General features: G+C 33.5%; 3 protein-coding genes across 3 annotated transcripts; 1 reads left to right on the top strand and 2 right to left on the bottom strand.

The window, feature by feature from the left end:
- Positions 1–3,675: 3,675 nt before the first annotated feature.
- Positions 3,676–6,551, top strand: LOC126841941 (RIB43A-like with coiled-coils protein 2). The gene is made up of 7 exons (XM_050578760.1): positions 3,676–3,829; positions 5,103–5,243; positions 5,329–5,492; positions 5,555–5,795; positions 5,858–6,088; positions 6,186–6,292; positions 6,364–6,551. Exons 1-7 carry the CDS (start codon positions 3,707–3,709, stop codon positions 6,503–6,505), a joined length of 1,149 nt encoding a protein of 382 aa, XP_050434717.1. The 5' UTR covers positions 3,676–3,706; the 3' UTR covers positions 6,506–6,551.
- Positions 6,502–10,359, bottom strand: LOC126841940 (nose resistant to fluoxetine protein 6-like). Its single transcript, XM_050578758.1, has 11 exons — positions 10,087–10,359; positions 9,819–10,015; positions 9,476–9,749; positions 9,006–9,229; positions 8,790–8,929; positions 8,501–8,669; positions 8,245–8,438; positions 8,061–8,187; positions 7,804–7,993; positions 7,597–7,739; positions 6,502–6,722 (listed from the first exon to the last, which is right to left on the bottom strand). The coding sequence occupies exons 1-11, from the start codon at positions 10,271–10,273 to the stop codon at positions 6,594–6,596; spliced, it is 1,974 nt and encodes a 657-aa protein (XP_050434715.1). The 5' UTR covers positions 10,274–10,359; the 3' UTR covers positions 6,502–6,593.
- A 942-nt stretch (positions 10,360–11,301) lies between these two features.
- LOC126841714 (endochitinase) lies at positions 11,302–15,677 on the bottom strand. The gene is made up of 9 exons (XM_050578314.1): positions 15,071–15,677; positions 14,549–14,712; positions 13,746–13,911; positions 13,453–13,675; positions 13,245–13,368; positions 12,904–13,183; positions 12,611–12,822; positions 12,360–12,548; positions 11,302–11,987 (listed from the first exon to the last, which is right to left on the bottom strand). The coding sequence occupies exons 1-9, from the start codon at positions 15,129–15,131 to the stop codon at positions 11,862–11,864; spliced, it is 1,545 nt and encodes a 514-aa protein (XP_050434271.1). The 5' UTR covers positions 15,132–15,677; the 3' UTR covers positions 11,302–11,861.
- Positions 15,678–15,732: the final 55 nt, after the last annotated feature.

The raw sequence follows: 15,732 nt of genomic DNA, 5'->3' as shown, positions 1-15,732 counted from the left end.
TTAACAAAGTCCCTAAATCCTAACAAATTTATCAGATACAATTGCAGATATTGTATTATATTGTAAGTTTTTTTGTAATTTAAATTTGTTTCAATTTTAGTGTGTGACACATATTTTTCATAAAACTTAACTCAATGAATTTGGACTTTGTTGAATAGGGCCCACGCTTTTCTTTTTACCTAGTCAACAATTAAAGATGTTTAACATTAATTTAAAATTGTAGGTAATTTTCGGTTGTTTTCACAGTAATGAAAAAAAAAATGTGCTACAATTGATTGGTAAATTGTTCTTGTAGTAAAATTATTTTTTACTTTTAAGTTCACTTTTTTACTATTTTTTGGAAAACCATGTTTTTAAAAAAGTTTTTTTAAATTAATTAATTTAATTTTTTCCTTTTTAGTCCTATTAAAGGTACTTAATAATTGTGAATAGATTATTAAATTAATTTTGGAAGATACGAAAAAACATGACATTTTAGTGAATTGATCCCCATATTTGACCCCCCCCCCCCCCGGTTAGGATGTCCGGTCCCAATATTTTGACGGAAAATTGTATTGTCATCTAAAATGAGTACCTGGGTTAAATTTCAGCCTTTACGATATCGGTAAGTGGGTTAAATTAATTTTGGAAGATTCGAAAAAACATGAAATTTTAGTGAAAAGACCCCCCACATATGGCCCTGTGTACAGCCTGGCGACCTGGATGTCCAAGTCCCCAATATTGTTATAGGATATTATATTGTCATCCAAGATGAGCGTCTGTGCCAAGTTTCAGCCTTCTGCGACATCGCGAAGTGGTTAAATTAATTTTGCAAGATTTTAAAAATACCCGTACAAGTACGTTTGTACGTACGTGTGAGTTAAAGAAAAGCATGTAAAAATTAATTTTATATTGTTTGAAAATGTAAAATAGAGCGACAAGACTATGTCATTTGATTTCTTAAGTCATTAAAAATACATCAACAATTTTCTAATTAAAATTTAATTATTTTAATTAATTAATTTTTTAATGGAATTCAACTACCCAATGACAGCATTTATCACGTTAATAGCACCGTCTATACATAACCATAATCATAATTAGTAATTTGTAAGGAAAAAATAAATAGTATTTAATATTGACTGAAATTAAAAAAAATATCGAATACATTTTGTAAAAAGTATATTAAATACTTGATGCGTCATACGTACTCGGTACTTATAGTTTATCCCTACATAACTACATTTCAAAACTCAAAGTATATAACACATTACAGCTCGGCGGTGAACCTTTTATTCAAAGCATACTGCCTAAACATTACTATGTATAATTAAATACAATTATGAGTTCGTTAGACTAAATTTATTTTTAGTTACATAACTGCGTAATGCGTTTATGTACTACTTATCAGTTATTTTATTAGACAATACCGTTCACGCAAAATGTGTACAAAAACAACCATAATATAGGTTGCATTTTCAGCTTACAATTACTATTTCCGTTATATATATATTATTTATTGCATTTTTTTAACCGTAACTAGGTAAGCGTAACCGCTGCTTAAAAACTTTAATTCTACCGAAAGATTTAATTGCTACTTACTTGTTTATAAGAAATTATTAATTATTAATTGTTTACTAAACCTTCTCGCCTTGTAAATAGATACAACATTAATTCCCAAGTATTGGTAGGCGGTAGCGGCTTTATATATTATTTATTATTATTATTTAACATTATAGCGAACCTACCTTCTAAAATATAGATTTAAGCGTCAATGCAAACCCGTACGCACGTTAATAGTATATCTAAAGACTTAAAGTCAATGGTCTCCGAAACAGGATTAGACGGGTCTTACTTATTAAGGAATTGTCAACTATAAACGTAGGAGAGGCCACAGGAAGAACAGATCAGGTTTCGTGGTGAACCTTTAATGACGTCATAGTAGACAAATCAATGAACGTCATCATAGAAACTATAAAAAAAAACACGTATCACGAAATGTGTAAAAAATGGAATCCTTGAATTAATAAAAACTAAAACAACTAATTTGCAACGTTTTACATTTATAAAACAAACGCAAATTTAGACATGTACCTGCTTCTTTTTGACCAGGAAATTATTAGCATACTGATACATAACATTATGATAATTTTATTATTTCCAAAAATACAACTATTTTCTCGCTTATTATACAATTAAAAAATAAAATAAAAATTCCGTGGGTACACCACAGTGGTGACTACATATGTATTTACACACTTAATAATTATTATATTAGTAGTAAATAATTATTGTAATATTGAATTTGTTTATTTCTCTCAATACATTTTACACAATAATGTTTTAGAAATTAAAAAAGTGATAGGAATAATGTAACCACTTCTTTTTTTTAACTATTTTCAACTTAAACCTTAGAAAAAAGATATAATAATTTATAGTTCTCGTTTATAATTAATATAAAATTTGTATATTAATAAACACTTAAATACATAAAAGATGTAGCAAACTATATTTTGTTGTCTTAAATATTAGTAAACAGTTATAATATTAGGCTGGGTTACTGTTGCACATTTCTAAACCAAGGTTTCGTTCAAAACATGAACGAATGTTAAACAGAATAATTGACCAAAAATATTACACCATACTTAGGAAATACTGTGTAACATTTAGTTATAAATTATAAAACAACATTTGTGTTTTACTAATTTTCACCGTACCCTGAAATATTGATTTCTCATGTACTGATTCCATAAAATTGCTCAGTTTTTTTATGTTCAAAATTTTCAAATTTATTTATAAGTTATAAATTCTCACGTTAATTCGGTAATGTCTATTATATTTATGTGTTTAACACGATGATTTATATATTTGTCACATAACTAGTATGATATTCTTTATAATACTAGAATTTTCGAAAAATGTTAGGAATTATTTGTTTAAAATGGCAAAATAATAACCACAGTTTGATACAATTAAAACTACAAACATTACTAAAAAAAATATTTTTTCTTATTATTTTTGCATTCTTTAATGTTAAGTTTGCTAACTTATTGAAAAAGTGTGTTAGCCTAAAATAGGCTAATTTATATTTTATAATGTAAACAAATTATATCCTTAGAAGAATGTTTCGACTATTAGGAACTATGTTGAACTTTAAAATGGATTTGTAGTTTCTTGAAAATTTACTGGAATCTGTTGAATTCCAATGAAAACATGCAACTTAATAGTTTACTTAGGTAATACATTCAGGTCAGCAAAGAAGAGCTGTACAACAAACAACTTTGACACAATCTACGTATCTATATTCTGTGTAATGCGCAGCACATAGTAATTATGTATATTACAGACTAAATTATGTTAGCTAATTACGACTGATGTTTTGTATAAATTGATAAGCTTGGAATTTGAAGTCATTGATGAACTCGCATTGGGGTATCCACTTTTTTTTTATGTTGTTGTAGTTTCAGTGTGATCAACGAATTCTCCATTTGTTTTATCACAGTATAATATCAGATACGTCATTATGAATTATAATATTTTGAATAAAGATAATTGTTTTTCGGTATGTTTACCGTTTCCAAGGCTACGAGCATATCATATAGCTTTGTATTTGTTCGATACAGGGTTTAAGCTGCAGAAACATACATAATTTTTCTTTTTTAATTCGTTTCTGATTGTTTAACAGTAAACCACTGTCTTATATAAAGATAAACCATAACTAGATAACATGTTGAATTTCGCAAAACCGTTGCCTAAAGATCACGCCGAAGTAGCCAGACAAATCAAGTCCAGGCTTTTCGACGAAGAACGCAAGAAAAGAATATTTAACCCTGCATCAAGAACTATTGGTGTAAGTCAATAACATCATAATTAAACATTTTTTGTACGCTGTTTTATTTGATCCACGGTCGTGGCGCAGAGCTAAGTAAAAAAATAGCATGCGCGGCGACCGAGTGTATTACAGGAACCATCCAAACTATACTCTCATCTCTTACAATTTATCAATAATTTCTATCAACAACTCTGTAGGTTAAACTAATAGAGCAATTACAATGTATTTTCATGATTTGATAAATCATATACATTTGGTTTTCATGATTTATAAAAAAATATATACAAACGTCGTAAGTACTAACCAGTACAAAGACAGCAATTCAGAAGATAAAGTTAAAACAAAAACACTGAAAAAAAAATCGAAATCATCCAAGAGTATACAAATTTAACGTGTTATAAAGAAAACAAGAACTATTACGTTAAATGAAATATAAGTGATATCCCAACGAAAACACTTTTAAAATTAAGTTTAAAATAAAACATTTATGTTAGAAAAGTTGTAATATCAATTTAGGGGCTAAGTACTCATAGTATTATAAAACATTTTATTTTATCAAATAACTTTATTTATTTAGAACCCAAAATTTATGTCATAACTATTAACTTTTCTAACAAAGGTATATGTATTTTTTACTTGGCAATATTGGGAAATGTAAGTATTAATTAAGCATGTTTAATCAATGGAGTAGGTATTTTATTTTGTAATATTTTCTCAAACAACCTACAAGCTGTTGACAATTTTTATGGACTATCAAATTATGTACTAGTACGATATCTGATATTAACGCCTACCACCATACCACGTATGACTATGTACAGCCATGTAAGTACTTATATTATAGTTGGCGCCTAAAATAGCAGGAAATAATTCGGTAGCTCATAACTCATAACCAGTTTAATCCAGGACTGGCGCTAGATAATAATTTAACCTAGGCAAACTAATTTAGGTACCTTTTCAATTGTAATTTTTAAAAATATTTAACTTTAGTCTATGTTGGTTACATCTTACGCCGGCGCGGCCCTTGTTGAATCCAGTTTAATTTATCTGCTAAAAAATAATCTGATCTAAAACTTCTAAAATCTTAATTTTTGTTAAAATAAGACTTAACTGGTTATGACTACCCACAAACAAATGTTATCATACACATTGTGTAAAATATACCATCTGTATATTATGTATTAATTTAATCTACCAGAAATAAATAATAATTATATAATTTATGGCTATTGTTTTTAAATATTTTTTTTAATTTTAATTTCAAGAACTAAGTTATCATTTGTACTTGTAGATCGACAAGGATGCTCTCGATCGACAAGTTCATGAAAAAAAAATGTTGCGGGAACAGGAAAAAGCTAAGGAAGAAGCGTATTCTAAAAAGTTACTGCAAGATTGCGCGACTTCGATTAGACTCGACGAACAAAATAGAAAAGTATCATAAGCATAATTAAGAGCCATTACTGTTAATGGTTTTTGCATTTTGTCGTCATATTATTCATATATATTTTGTTTTATAGAAACAGAAACAAATAGATTTAGAAATATTGGACTATAGAAGAAAACACCAAGCTCCAGAAACGCGAAGGGAGTACGACTTGAATGATCCTTTGCAGTTCAAGAAAGGACAACCGAGCCGGATTGACGACCACGACCCTAGGGTGACTGTATCTTCTGGCCAACGGTAAATATTTTTAATTATTTTGAAAATCTAAGTAATAATATGCTAACGCTAGTTTAATAAAGATTTGAAGGTGAAGAGGGTAACTCTAAGGAATATAGGAACGAACAGATACAACAGCAACGCGTTTGGTTAGAGATGCAAGTACGAGAAAAGAGAATAGCCGACGAAGAGGCTAAAAACGCCGAGAGAACGTGGCAAGAAATAGAAGAGATGACGGCTCAGAGAGCACAATCGTTAGCTTGCCTAGAAAACGAATGCAGAAAAAAATTGGTGGAAGCTACTTATCGATACAACCAAGCGTTGGTGAGACGTTAAAAATCGTAGGTAAGCATTAAATTTAAAATTCATGTGCAAACTACTTACAGGCTGCCGAGAAAGAGATGAACAAACGAATCGCCGAGACAGAAAATAACGAAGACAAAATGGCCGAAGTGTACAACGCTATGACGGGAGATTTCCTGACAGAGAACCCGGAACTCGGATTTAACAGTGCCTTGGGACCCGGTAAGATTTGCAAGTCCCTGTACAAAGGATTGACTCCAGCCATGAAACAAGCCATATACGAAGAACAAGCCAAGCAGAGACATGAATTAAAAGTATTACTCGGTTTAAATAATCTCAAACTAGTAGTGTCAATTTGACACTGTCAAATGACTCTATTAGATAATGTATTAATTTTTCACATAATTACAGATCAAAAGAGAAGCGTTTGAAAAACGTGAAAAAGACTGGGCGGAACTGTTGAACATGTTGGCCAAATGCGGTACGCTCAGTGATCGAGAAATGCAAAGAAAAAAATGGTAATGCACGCTTGTCGTTTTCAGTCAATTCACCAACCAATAATAACTGTCCGTGTTATTGTGTTTTCCAGGACGTTGGAACAAGAAATTACCGACTTCAATCTTAGGCTAGCAAACGAAAAGAAAAAAGAACAGGAATACTTTAACAACGTGTTGTACAAGGGTCAAGCGTCGGAGGAATTCTTTAATCAATTCAACAAAACCACCCGTTGACTTAAATAACTGTTTATGCATGAATATGGTATTTGAATTACAATAATAAATTAAATGGTCGTAAATAACTATCAGTAATAAATTACTATCAGTACAATTTGATTTTTTCGTAATGTCCGTCCGACACGTATTTACCAATTTTTTGAAACGGCATGTCCACCGCTAACGTTAACACAACAGATAAAGCTCCCACCAACAGCATCTGTCCCACGTCGAACTAGAAACAAAATAGACAAGCGTAAATTTAATATAGAATAAGTAAATATCAAGTATATAATCAAGGACAAAAATATTTGCGGTTAATTTTCAGCTTATAATCGAGGAATATATTATTTTATATGCATAGTTTTCAGACTTGCTCTTAAGAGTAATAGTTGTATAGATTTGCCCTATTAAAACTCGGAAGAGTTTATTAGTTTATTACCAATGTGATTTATAAAGGTAAATGTTATTCCTTGTAAATACAATTTATTTTATTTTATAAAGACTTAACAGACTCATCAGATTGAAACATTATTTTCACGTTTCACATCTATACATAGGCGCAACTGGGGGGGAGGTGCTAGAGGGATTTTAGCACCCCTCAAATATAAAATTTTAATAATGTACATACTCTGTTAACATTTGTTTTTTAATATTTTTTAACTAATGGTTTGAAGATAAGAATTATGCTTAGTCAGGTATGCATAATTTTAACACCATCTAAAATGTAGGTTTTGTTGCGACTATACTTCCTTTAATCGGGGCTCAGATGGTTATAACTTATAAGTTTGGAAAAAAATGTATACAATAGTTTTAAGTTAGTAGTACTTGACTAATACCATCATAATATTTCTAATTTGTCGAAAAATTGACTTTACGGAACTCCTTATTAAATTTGAGGTATAAAGTCCTCTTAAGATTTCAAAAAATCTTTAAATATTAAACATTTTTCATTGTTTTTTAGCGGCATAATATTAAATATTTCTAATGTAGCTGGTTGGATGATAAAAAATTAAAAAACTGAAACATATTTAATTCGATTTGGGCATAAAAGTCCAAGACACACCACTGCGTCTATGATCCAAAAAAATATTATATTCAAGGCTTACCATCGCTGTGATGCTGTTCAACGAAGCACCTCTCGCAGAACCGACAAAATAAAAGAACACCGGATATTGAATCAAGTAGACAGCGTAGGAAATTTTTGATAACGTCACGAACGGTCTCCAACAGAGTAGAGCACCGAACCAACCTTAAAACAAATATATGCATTGTATATTTTCTATATTCATCAAACAACTTATAGATGTGCTTACCGGCAGATTTGTTATCAGTCGCTACAATTGTCCATAGAACGAAAACGGACCACAGTATCGGAGCGGCCGCGTTAAACAGAGCCAAGTGCGTTGAGTTATACAAGTAATCCTTATCAGTCAATCGGTATGGCCCAAAAGCGGCCAACATACCACAGGCGATTGCCACCAGCCACGCCGTACGCACTTGCGACTAGATCATCGCGCGAACATGAGTAAAATTATATTTGAAGACAAACAGGATTAATTTCAGTTCTTACTTTGTTGAGATTAAGCCGGCCCCGTTGATGCATCCAGTAACCGACCAGCAAACCCATCAAGTATACGGTGGCGCGGTGAGTGGGCAAAGTGTAGGTCAAGTCGAACGTTCGGTTCAATTGTGAAACGCTAATGAGAGAAAAGATACATTAACAAACGGATGCGGCTAACACGTTGTGAACATACTTAGATCCAAAGTATACGACCGTGGCCAAGTTGTTGGTTTTGACAGCCTGGTAACGCAGTATTGTCGACAGCGCCATACAACTTGCAATAATAGCCGTAGCCACAGTTTTGCTTTTGCGTAATAAGTACACCAGTGGGATTGCCAGCAGATACAGTTGAAAATCTATAGCCAACTGATGAGTGTGCGTCAGACACTGAAAATGAAAATAAGTGCATCTTATAAAAAAACCCTTTGCTCCCTGCGATTGTACAATACCATATTTTCAAATCCAAACCAATTTTGAATGTACAGTAGATTCCTCCACCAGCTTTTGTAACACAATTCTGCATGCCTTGTAACGACCATGTTCCACATAGGACCGTCATTCATGTCTGGTAAATATTTTGAGCAAATCAGCATTACAATTCCTAAAGTTGCAGTCAGTCTAAAATCAATTGTTAATTGCGGGTTTAATATACTTCATTTTAGTTAAAAATACCGATTATACATATATATGTAATATGTTTGATTGAAAAAAAAAACTGTTAAAAAATTAAATACTAACCGCACATAACGCGAAATAATACTCTTTATTGGAGACGACCGACATAGAGTATTAGCCGCCAATAAGCCACTTATAATTAAAAAGGAGTCGGTGTAAAGATAGGCTATCCTGCCAATGATTAACCAAGGTTTCGACATGTTCTGTAAGTTATTATTATTATAAATTAATCTGTAATTAATGGTTTTTTTTCTTTACATTCTTTCCCAGCATATATACCTTGGACATTTCAGTTTTGTTCAGATAAGGCAAAAACATTTTAGCCATAAACATATGGCAAATTAGCAGGGCTATCATGTTGAGAGCTCTGACGCCATCTAAGCTCTTGAAACTATTCTTGGACGGAGGAGTAATGAGAGCTCTCAAGTTTTTAAGAGGTGAAAACGAGTTCCTCACGACTCGCGCTATTCTCAATGCCAAATGAGCCCTTCGCTCCAAATCGGCTAAAAAATGTTATTAACAACGCAATTTAGTTTAAAAAATACATAAACGCATAAAGGTGGCTTCTAGTTTCAAAACTAAAAAGGCACTACCCTCCCTTCCAGCTTCATATATGATTTCAGTAGCTGTGTGTGTGTGTGTGTGTAAAGTGGGGGGGGGGGGTAAATTTACAAAATGTAAAATAAAACTTCCCTCTACCTCCTAAAAAAAGCCAAACTACGCCACTGAATGTTTTAAATTTCACTCACGATCAATTTCTTCAGAACAGGTCAGCGCTCCTTGACCCACCATGAACGATATCATGATGAGAAATGCCAGCACGGATCTCACCCAATCGAATTGATTCGACGGTTTGGATTCTGTTCGCTTCACCCGGCACATGTCATTTTCGACGAGCACTTCCAAATCATGCACTCCAAAAGTTGCTGCTTCCACCGCAGAGGCGATGTCGCTGGGTTTGCAAGAAGACGGCACGCATACGCCCCAATAGATTGTAGAGAATTTCGGTAAACGGTGGCCAAGCTTAAAAAAAAAAATCCAAACAACGTAAAAAATAACGACGAAGATTTAATGATATTTTTCAAAACACACATCGGTCAAATTGTTTTTCACTTGATGATAAGCGTGAATATCGTTATCGAATGGATTCTGTTTCAGTTGAATGGCAACCAGACAGTATTGCCCGATTAAATTATTGCCGTTGACACCTAAACACTCGTCAAAGTCTCCGAACTGGTTAAGGTTTCCCCTCAGTATTCCTGATGGTATTTTCGCTGTCGAATCGGCCACTGAAACGTAATACATATTATTTTTAAGTACCACAATCTACTGATATGTTTACTTATATTGTAAAACTCACTTTCTAAAGCCCATCTGTCCAGATTTTTCAATCCATCTAATAAGGATTTGACGTCGTTGCCACATTGCACGGACGTGCCGTTTCCATTGCCGAGCTCTTCGTAAAACCTAAAGGGGATAGACTCTAGGCCAGTCCCACAGACTGAAGAAAGGAATAGAATAAGAATTGACAACGCTGGAGCCAACATCGTTGATCGTTACTGAATAGCGAATGGGTACGAATAGCCGGTTAAAACGTTTGACTAGAAAACTACAGGAAATGCATATGCAGTGTTGTAGCGAATAACACATGTTTAAATACCTTACGGTTTCCTCTTAATGTAAATGTCCCGCAGTTAAATTTCCCTCGACATATATATTTTATCATGTAAATCATTTTTTGAAACACCACAAGTGATATCGTTATAAATTAAACCATTACATTATTAATCTACTTAGCCTGTAAATTTAGTACAAGCCAATAGGTATATACAAGCTCGATAATATTTTTACTACTGTCTCACAAAACTACGAATGAAATCATTCATCATTCATCATTTATCATACCTAACATCAAAATTATTTTATCAATTACATAACTTAATTATTATATTAAATGTAGTGCGATCGCAAGTCGCTTATACTCTTATAAATTTTTTCCATAGAGTATACCTAAAACAAAAACAAGTATGGCTAACAAAAAAATTGTTTACATATGTTTTGTAGAACTATAATATAAAATACATGTTGCCCATCCATATATATATATATATTTTCAACTATTATTTATTTATAACTAAAATTGAATAAAATAAAAAATTAGCAATTGTATATAGCAGATTTAGGTGGAATAAAATAAGAGGAATAACAAGAATGAATATTTAGCTTGCATATTATAAAAACAATGGATATTTACTTTCAGCTACCAAAAAAACAGCAATATATCTTAAGCTAGATTACTGTTTTTCTGGTACTAAAAGCAAATGTCAAGTGTTTTGATAATTTGCAAGCTAAATATTCTTAATAAAACTAACTTAAGCTAGATAATACAATAATTAACTAAACAAACCAGTAAAAACACTCAAAATATATATATATTTTTCAATATTTATAATTATGAATTCTCTTCAAAATTTTACCGTTTCGTGCAAAAATTACTATTACATGTAATGACAATATAAAACACAATATATTTATACATGGTAAACACATATATTTATTATTTAACAATAGTTTTATTGCTTTATTAATTATTAGTTAAAGAAGAACAACGCGTTGACTTTTCTATAAAAGAAAACGTTTTAGAACTGTCACGAAAATCAGTTCAATGTTATGTTATTGTTATTACAATATATTAGGTACACTTCGTAGATTCATTTCAATTTTTTTTTCTTTTTTGTAGCTAACTGAAATGCGCTAAGTGCTAGTTTTTGTAAGAAGCGTCGTAAAAACCTTACCTAATTAATCTATTAGGCTAAAATCTTAGTATTTAAATAACTTATACATTTTTAATGCCTTATAAAATGCATAAGCATGTTACATTTTTTATACATAAAAGTTTTGTACAGCACTAGTTTTATGATAAAACTAGTGTTTTATGTATTGTAATTGAAGTCGATTATTGAAGTACATAACATATGGTATAGGAATAGTATTTAAAAATCAAACTTTATGTCTTCAATTTGAATTTTTCTAATTTATATATTCATTGTTACAAAACATCCTAATATTATTTCTTATGCGTTACTTAAAACTATAAGGATTATTAAATAATATAAAAATTTTAAGCATTAATAATTACACGTTAATACAGTCTGATAAAGCAGTTCGGTAGGGCCAATCGCAAACCATTTGTTTTTTATTCCATACAGTGCCAGGTTGACAGGTGAACGTTGTGAGTTTTCCATGATTACACCTGGAGTACTGAAAAAAGACAATAAGATATGAAATTGTATTTCAACTAAATTTCCTATAACTTTATAACGTGATTTATATATTTTGACGACCGTTTTCTGGATTAAAAATAATGGAAATCACGATAATCCTATTATTTTGCCACAACGTTTAATAATTAAACGCAATCGCAACAGCTAATGTTAAAGCAACAAAAAATATAGCTCCCTTCGATATTTTTTTTTAACCCAAGATATCCAGGTAATAACTTATAAACCAGATTATAATACTATATAATAATCAGTGACGTATCTTGACCTCTATGTCGTATGCGGCTACACAGCTGCTAAAATGCGCACAAAGATACCTCACTTCTTATATTTTAATAGTTAATGCGTATACCTTATTACAATAGCTGTGTGGCAAAAAATCGCCTTGTCTACATCCCGATATTTGCTGCTCGTCTACCGGTATTTGTATTTCAACTTCATTTGATTCTTTCACCGTGGTCGTCGACGGGGTAATAATTGTTTGGGGAGTCGTATATTTCTTTTTTGAAGTGCTTTTCTCGGGGGGTATAAGCCAATCGGGCTAATGAGAAAACAAAAAAAACGTATAAAGTTTTAACGTCTGGCGGTTTTTTTAACACTTACTGTCGGCGTAGTAGTGAATTTTAAGTCGGGTGTCGTGTAAGTTTCCATGGCGTCTTTCAGCACTCTTATTAGTGGATTCTTAGGTCCGCAAATTCCACGAAAATCGTCCATGTCAACGGCCCAAGTCATCGCACCGCCATAACCTTTGCTCTTGATGTGTTCCATTTTCAACGTTAAACTCTTAACGTTATCGTAGCCTATCCATTGAGTGCCTAACCGAACACAAAATTAGATAAGTGTTAACAACACCGATTCGCTTAAAAATTAAAATCTGTCAACAATCTTTCTGCAACCTTTGTACATGTAAGGACACATTCCCACCGAATCCCACATTTCGGTCCACCCGTTGTTTTCGCCCACCAGGTATTCGCAAAGTTCGTAGTAAGCCAAAAATCCAATCGCTTGCGTGTAGTTGGCCGGTTCGCCTCCTCCGGCTTCTTTGTTGATGTACGTGCCGATTTTGTAATCGTTGTTGCTGGCGCTCAGAGTAAACGATCTACCGTAAAACGGTACCCCCATCACCAGTTTCTTCGGGGGGCATCCCAGGTCCACCCAGAGTTGCATACCGTCGGCCTGTGCGACAAAAATAATATTATAGACAAAATGTGTATTGTGGAAAAAATAAAATACATGCCACGTTAAGCTTCTCATATGCATATTGGTCCGTAGGTCGTTTGTACAACGGACTGTGGACGTCGGCGAACCCAGCCCAGTTACCTCGTAAATCGTAAGCCATTACGTGTATAGCGTCGACCAAACTGAAAAATTCGAAAGGAAAAAAAGTGATAAAACATACGAAACGTATATCGTGTGCTTAATTTACGCCCTAAGCGATCGCTTGCCTGCAAAGCCCCGGAACGTAATAGCCTTCCATTAGCCGAAACTTGGCCAACGGTACGGCCATGGTGAGTTCCCAGGTACGGTTTTGTTTTTGGAACTCTTCTTTCAGCTCTTGCACGAAATAATAGAAATTGTTGCGGTCCGAATAGGATCCATCCCGATCGGCCGCACCCGGATATTCCCAGTCTAGGTCGAGTCCATCGAAATCAAACTCTTTGAGAAATTCTGTTGGAAACACAATCGGTTATAACTTATACCCTAATTAGAATTAGCAAATCGCGGTATCGTTTCAGACCTGTTGCGCTGTTAATGAACGTCGCCCTCTTGTCGGGTGACGACACCATAGTGGAATATTTCTTGCCTCCCTCTGCCCACCCGCCGAGAGCCACCATCAACTTTACCTCCGGATACTGTTGCCTAAGACCCGTGAAGTTTTTGAAACCGTTTTGATCGAGATCTATCTGGAAAAAGGAAATATTTCGTCTAACATAAAAACTACCGTTTTTAAGTTCATCGCGTAGCTGTGTTATTTAATAATTTGTTAGTTTATTTGATAAAATCAATGATATATCATGTCAATCACGTCAGTAGCGGCTATCCCATAAGAAACGCATTGCTCAATTATTACCTTCAAAAGCGAAAGGGTTGGACAATGGTACCTTACAATATTTTGTTTAAAAATAGCGTACAAAGTTACCGGTCGGAGGGGTTAACCCATATTATATTGGTCAAGCAATACCTAATCCTTTTAGGATAGTCGTCCCTGCGTATTATCAACGACAAATTGAGGGAAATGGCCCACCGGGCATCAGTTTTAAATGATCTAATAGTATATTATCAGTTCACAGTCTGCGGGTCAAATTAATAATATGCAAGCGATCTATCGGGCATTAACCGATTGCCCGTCGACACGATCCGGGCAATGATTAATCCCTATAATTTTTAATTGTTAGTAACATAATATATGTACCTAATTGACATTTAACTAGGTTAATTGTTTTTTGTAACGCTTGTGAATGTAAATAGTACCTATATTAAGCTATTTTTACGATAAATCAGTTGCTGAGCACCACTAGGCTTAACAATTAGTACACCTACCTTGGGTTCGATAATGCTTATTCCCCAAGTGGTGTTGTCCAAGCCGACGAACGCGTAAATGACGTGAGTGCAGTCCTTCACGGGTATGTCGTCTATGGTGTACCTGCCGATGCCGGGTCGGTAAATGGCCCAGTTGCTGAAATAGCAAACGACTTTTGCGCAATCTGTACCGGAAATAAAACATTGGTATAAGGAAATTCCTTAAGCTTCGTTTCAATGTAAACTAACAGTTGAGAAGACCTTAGAAGGTTATTAGGGGTCAAAGTGCATTTTCTAAAAAATGTACTAGTATGTAAAGATTAGAATCTGTCGTATAATAATGATTGTGGTTTAGAGATTTTTTAATACAACTAGTTGTTTCAATTGACAAGCCCCAGTGATTGAAATTTACAAGTTGTAATCAAATATTTCATCGCAATACCAAATCCACGATTACGCAATAAATTCTAATCTCGGCGGATTTGTTTAAATATGTACTTTTGCTTCTAAGGTCTTTAATTTAAATATAGCTGCATCACTTACCCGCGTACGACGCAAAACCCAACACCGCCATCGCCAGCAACGGCAATAGACCGGCCGCCATCCTACTCTGTTTTTTGTTTTTAGTGATGTATTTTTACCACTAGGAAAACTGAAGGCCCGATGCGGTTCCCCAAAACGAACGTTCGTTATTGACTGGTCAACGGTCTGAGTTCGTATGCAATGATGTCTTCGATTATGACAGTGTCTAATTTATAGTCCGGACAAGATTGCGTCTCAATGTCAACGCACTCCTTTGTCCACAATACCAAAGAAACACACACACGCACTCGCTCACATATTAACCAGCAAACGTCCACTTTTAACTTTTCTCCGTCGAGGTCGGCACTGCGTGTAGTGGCCGTACGCGGTCGGGCCGATTAGGGACGGTCTTTGAATAGTAACGAATTAGCAGAGAAAGCCTACGTCTAGAACAAAGAGAATTAGCTGCTGTTGCTGCTGGTGGCGCTGTTGTATAGGCGCACTGTGTTAATGATACATCGAAATAAAGTCATTAAGCTTTTTTTTAGGTGATTTGTACCGTTTATTTTCTCACAAAAACTCATTAACGACAAAAAACTACATAAACCACTAAGATATAGTTTCATAAATACTATTAGGTTTAACAATAGCGACTAGCATAAAATATTTTTTTTATCTATATT

This window comes from Adelges cooleyi, unplaced genomic scaffold, assembly GCF_023614345.1.
Source record: "Adelges cooleyi isolate 19-005CV unplaced genomic scaffold, UGA_ACOO_1.1 ACOO_flye_CR_arks_rails_tigmint_CR_PRNA_41, whole genome shotgun sequence".
NCBI classification, from domain to species: Eukaryota; Metazoa; Arthropoda; class Insecta; order Hemiptera; family Adelgidae; genus Adelges; species Adelges cooleyi.
The sequence above is the reverse complement of the archived record's forward strand: the minus strand, read 5'-3'. Positions and strand labels throughout refer to the sequence as shown.